This window comes from Acipenser ruthenus, chromosome 5 (assembly GCF_902713425.1).
Source record: "Acipenser ruthenus chromosome 5, fAciRut3.2 maternal haplotype, whole genome shotgun sequence".
Taxonomy (NCBI): domain Eukaryota; kingdom Metazoa; phylum Chordata; class Actinopteri; order Acipenseriformes; family Acipenseridae; genus Acipenser; species Acipenser ruthenus.
The window spans coordinates 14,413,875-14,418,322 of NC_081193.1; the positions used below are offsets into that span (position 1 = coordinate 14,413,875).

At 36.5% G+C, this 4,448-nt stretch overlaps 1 protein-coding gene across 1 annotated transcript; it reads left to right on the forward strand.

Annotated features, from left to right (window-relative positions):
- Positions 1-944: 944 nt before the first annotated feature.
- LOC117402766 (dolichyl-diphosphooligosaccharide--protein glycosyltransferase subunit 4) lies at positions 945-2,456 on the forward strand. Its single transcript, XM_034004205.3, has 3 exons — positions 945-954; positions 1,726-1,858; positions 2,307-2,456. Exon 2 carries the CDS (start codon positions 1,727-1,729, stop codon positions 1,838-1,840), a length of 114 nt encoding a protein of 37 aa, XP_033860096.1. The 5' UTR covers positions 945-954; position 1,726; the 3' UTR covers positions 1,841-1,858; positions 2,307-2,456.
- Positions 2,457-4,448: the final 1,992 nt, after the last annotated feature.

The following is a 4,448-nucleotide window of genomic DNA, read 5'->3' on the forward strand; positions in this document are numbered from 1 at the left end:
GCCGAAACTAAATGTTCAGGTGTGTGCGTGCGTGCGTGCGTGCGTGTGTGTGTGTAGCAGCAGTGTGGAGTAGTGGTTAGGGCTCTGGACTCTTGACCGGAGGGTTGTGGGTTCAATCCCAGATGGGAGACATTGCTGCTGTACCCTTGAGCAAGGTACTTTACCTAGATTGCTGCAGTAAAAACCAACTGTATAAATGGGTAATTGTATGTAACAATAATGTGATATCTTGTAACAATTGTAAGTCGCCCTGGATAAGGGCGTCTGCTAAGAAATAAATAATAATAATAATAATAATAATAATGTTTATCACACAGAAATGTCTGATAAACAACGACATCATTAGTTGCGCAGAAATCCACGGAGCACCAACTGCGGTTGTGATAGTGTAATACACAGTTAGTGCGCATCAACTAACCAAACTGATAACCTCACTCGATACTTGCTCTAGTCTGAAAATGATTAACTAGTGCGGTTGCCGCTGACCTTTGTAACCGAACTCTGTGTGTGTTTATACAATTAGGCTGTGTGTGTACGTTAAGTATACGTAGTTTCTGAGTTTTTCAAGCTTGATCACATTGACTTCAATTGACTGTGGAGTGGTATATTTATTAAACATGACTTGAGTCTTCTTCAGGTTCATTTTCAAATCCGCTTTGATGCTAGCCTCGTGAAGTTCAATGGGTTCCAGTTTTCAACCCTCTCTGGCCTTTAAACGTCACATTTCAAGTAACAACCAGTAATTGGATTTTGAATTCAGTGACCCATATCACGTGAACACAAATGGCAGCTGACTAAAAAAAAAGGCTTCAACGTTCGCACGTTAGGAAATGACGCAGCCTTGAAATTCCAGAATACGTCTTTATCGTGACGTGGCTGTAAGAGTAGGAATAGTCTGGGGGAAGGAAGAGTGTTCTTCATTTCTTGTAGTTTTTAAATTAAAATCAGTGCAAGGTAAGTGAAATACAGAGATTTGTGTATTACAATACATTTTTAAAAAACAGTGGGATTGTGGTTAAGGTAAATGCTGAGTTGTTGGAAATGTATTGGGGTGTGTGGACGCGCGAGCGCAGTTTTTTTTTCTTTTTTCTTTTTTCACCGCCCCCCCCCCCCCCATATTTCGTGGTGAAGATGGTATAGAAACGAAAGCTTTTTAAACTGAACCCTGAAATGCCTTTTCATGGAAATGTATTAACATTGTGAAACGTGAAAGTGTTGCAGTATTTATATAAATAACGTACAGGTACTTGTCTTGAAGACGGTTTTGTCACAAATTTGGATTAATGGAAATGAATTTCATTTATTTTGGAACAAATTAATGCTTGCTGACGACTCATTAACGAGTATGTACAGCCAGTTTATCGTTGTGATGGGAAAACAGACCACTTTCGTTACTATATGTGCAGCATTGTTTTAGTCATTTACAATTTATAGTGGCTCAGTCAGTGTGGTATTGACTTGTGCAGGGTGTAGCGGCATTTTTGAGAACCATAAGCAGTACCTGCTAATTTTACAAATGCCACGTTTCCAGTGCCCAGTGTTTACACAACGAATACTTAACATAAAATACACCCAACAAAACCAGTAATAATTTAGCCTGCTTTTTTTGTTGTAAAAAAAAAAAACCGTGGTTGTAGAGAGAGGGGAGGGCAGTCATTGGAATTGACAATGCTTGTGTGGCAGAGAAACTCATCTTAATTCGGATGTTTTTACTTTGCCTTGTAGGATGGTGACTGACGTGCAGCTGGCAATCTTCGCCAACATGCTGGGAGTCTCCCTGTTTCTACTGGTCGTGCTCTACCACTACGTGTCTGTCAACAATCCAAAGAAACTGGAGTGATGGGTGATGGTGTGAAAGGTAAAGTGATTCACTTATACTCCAGGCTGCTTTTCCATTGGCCATAGAATAGGACCAATTACAGTATAATGTTGTCTTAATTACAGTGAAATCCTTAAAAGCAGGGTCTACTGGGAAAATCTGCAAGCTTATGGCTTTTCCTGACAAAGTAAAACAAAAATGATTAGGTTATCATATTGTCTATATGAAGATACATCGTTCGCACTAAATGTGGTGACTGCTGTATAACAAAGACCAAGAAGACATGAGCAGCTTGTAATTTAATAAGTGAGAATGGGTCATTTTTGCAGTAGTATTGTTATTAATTATAATTACTAAAACACGCTACAATACTCTAATCCTGAAGCTTGTCATTTATCTTATCATTTATTAAGCCATTAAAGCTGTATTTTCTAATAGCCATGCATTAGCACAAAATAAATCTACTTATCTATTTTTTTTGTTACAGGTTGAAGTTTGGGACCATATCTTACTGACTGATTGTGAGACAAAACTAAGATTGCCACAATGGACACTAGAATTTGCTAATATTTCTGTACATGAGTGTTCGTTAATGGAGGAAATATGATAATAAAATGTTGCTGAATTCATAAAACAATATTTCAGTCCCTTTGTCCTCCGCTTGGTAAAACTCACTTTTTAAATGTTACCTAAAACAAGTATTCCAAGCAGTGGTACAAACAGCAATCCTATGGTAAATATGTCTCTTTAACCTAAGCACGGCCAGTAAATATGAAACAAAACAAGATGTACCTCTACAATCCAAGAGAAAGTTTTCAACTCTCACTCAAAATTAAGTTTTAAGGTTTGATCATTTCCATATTTCTTTTTAAAAATCAGAAATTCATTATGCAAATTGAAGATTCTATATAAGCAAGCCACATCATTGTCTTTTAATTGAATTGCACTGAAGACCACATACACAAAAGTAAGAAATTCTACACATTTTTTGTTTGAGTTCATATTTGCAATGAAAAGTGGTCTGTAAAACCACCCACTCCTGCTCTAGAAAGGCTCATATTTTCACTAAATCCAGGAGCTCTTTATCGTGGTTACAGCAATGCATCAGCTATAGCTGGCAGAAGGGTTAGTATTCAGCAGCATTAGCGTTTTATAGCTACGAAGCATACCAGTCCTGTTTGGCAGGGTGTATGTCCCCGACCGTAATATCAAGTTCTTTAGATCATGTGCTTGGGTGAAGTTGGCTTGCTGCCAGAGTTTATATCTGCAGCAGTAGAAATGTAGGTAACTTGGCTGATAGTCATGGAACACCAGGACTGTTTTTAGCATCTCCAAAAATATTTCATATGTTTATGCACACATGCCTAGATCTCAAAAAACAGCAGTGGTTACTCCTCGATACACAGTTACAAAAGAAAGCGTATGTGATGCAAATGTATAAGTAACATTGGTCAGGTTTCCACACAGTAGAAAGTCAATACTCTCTCCACCGTCATGACTTATGAGACATACCATGCATATACCACACACATTCTGAACGCTGTAGGAAGTGCACGTCTAAAACATTGTACCACTTTAAAGGGTGGGTAAATTACCTTCTCACGCTAAAAAGCTATATAATTTGACCAAAAACCATCAATTTTTTTTTGCATCGAAACATGTCCGGAAGTCGTACGTTATGCTTTCAAGACTTCAGCAGTGAAAATCCAGTTTTACGTAACCTCGCACAACTTTCTATTATAATAAAGGCCGTACCAAACAATCCTTTATTATCTGAGAGCTCCTGGAAGTTGCCATCGTAAGGTTCTTTGACCAAATAGGAAAAAATATGCATTCAGTATGAGGGGTTTAGAGACCTCCATTCAGTATTTATTAAAATGTGTTGTGTGACACCATTTATTCAGTGTTTTAAATTATTGCCATTTGACTTATAAAATAGTAGTACTTATAGTTTGGTTGTTTATAAGTAGGGCTTCTGATTTTTGGTATTTTACCCTGACTTTTATACTCTCCTTTAAGAAATCAATTGATACCTGTTAAGCCATTTCTGTATCTCAATCACAACTGAGAAATGTGTTAACAGTAAAATGTATTTAATGTACAGGTTTTGTTGTTTTTTTCTGTGAAACACCTAAATGGGCTTTTAAATCTTAAGTATTACTTTTTCATTTCAAAACAAAATGTATCTGATTTACGGTACATAAGTATTACTGAATGCTCTCAATAAATGTCCATGCATTCACAGGGTACTGTACTTTCCAACTTTTTTTTTGGGGGGGTCATTTCCATTAGCTGCTGGATATAATACAGACTGCAATGAAAACTTTAATCCCACTTTTTGAATCCAAGAAAAACATATCTGACTAACTGTACTAACAAGTTTTTTAGGGTTTGATAACTTGATAACTAGCTTTATATGCAGTTTGTACAGATCTATTAAACTGCACTAGCAAATTATTGTCTTCTACACTGTCATTATGACTGACATAGAATGTTATCCCTTTCCTAGTATAAATAATGCTTTAGGAAATAAAATTTTTTATTTGGTTAAAAATATAGATTTTAATGAACACATGACCTCTGTTTTACATCATTATTTTTCCCCCCAAATGTACAAAAAAACTAGATG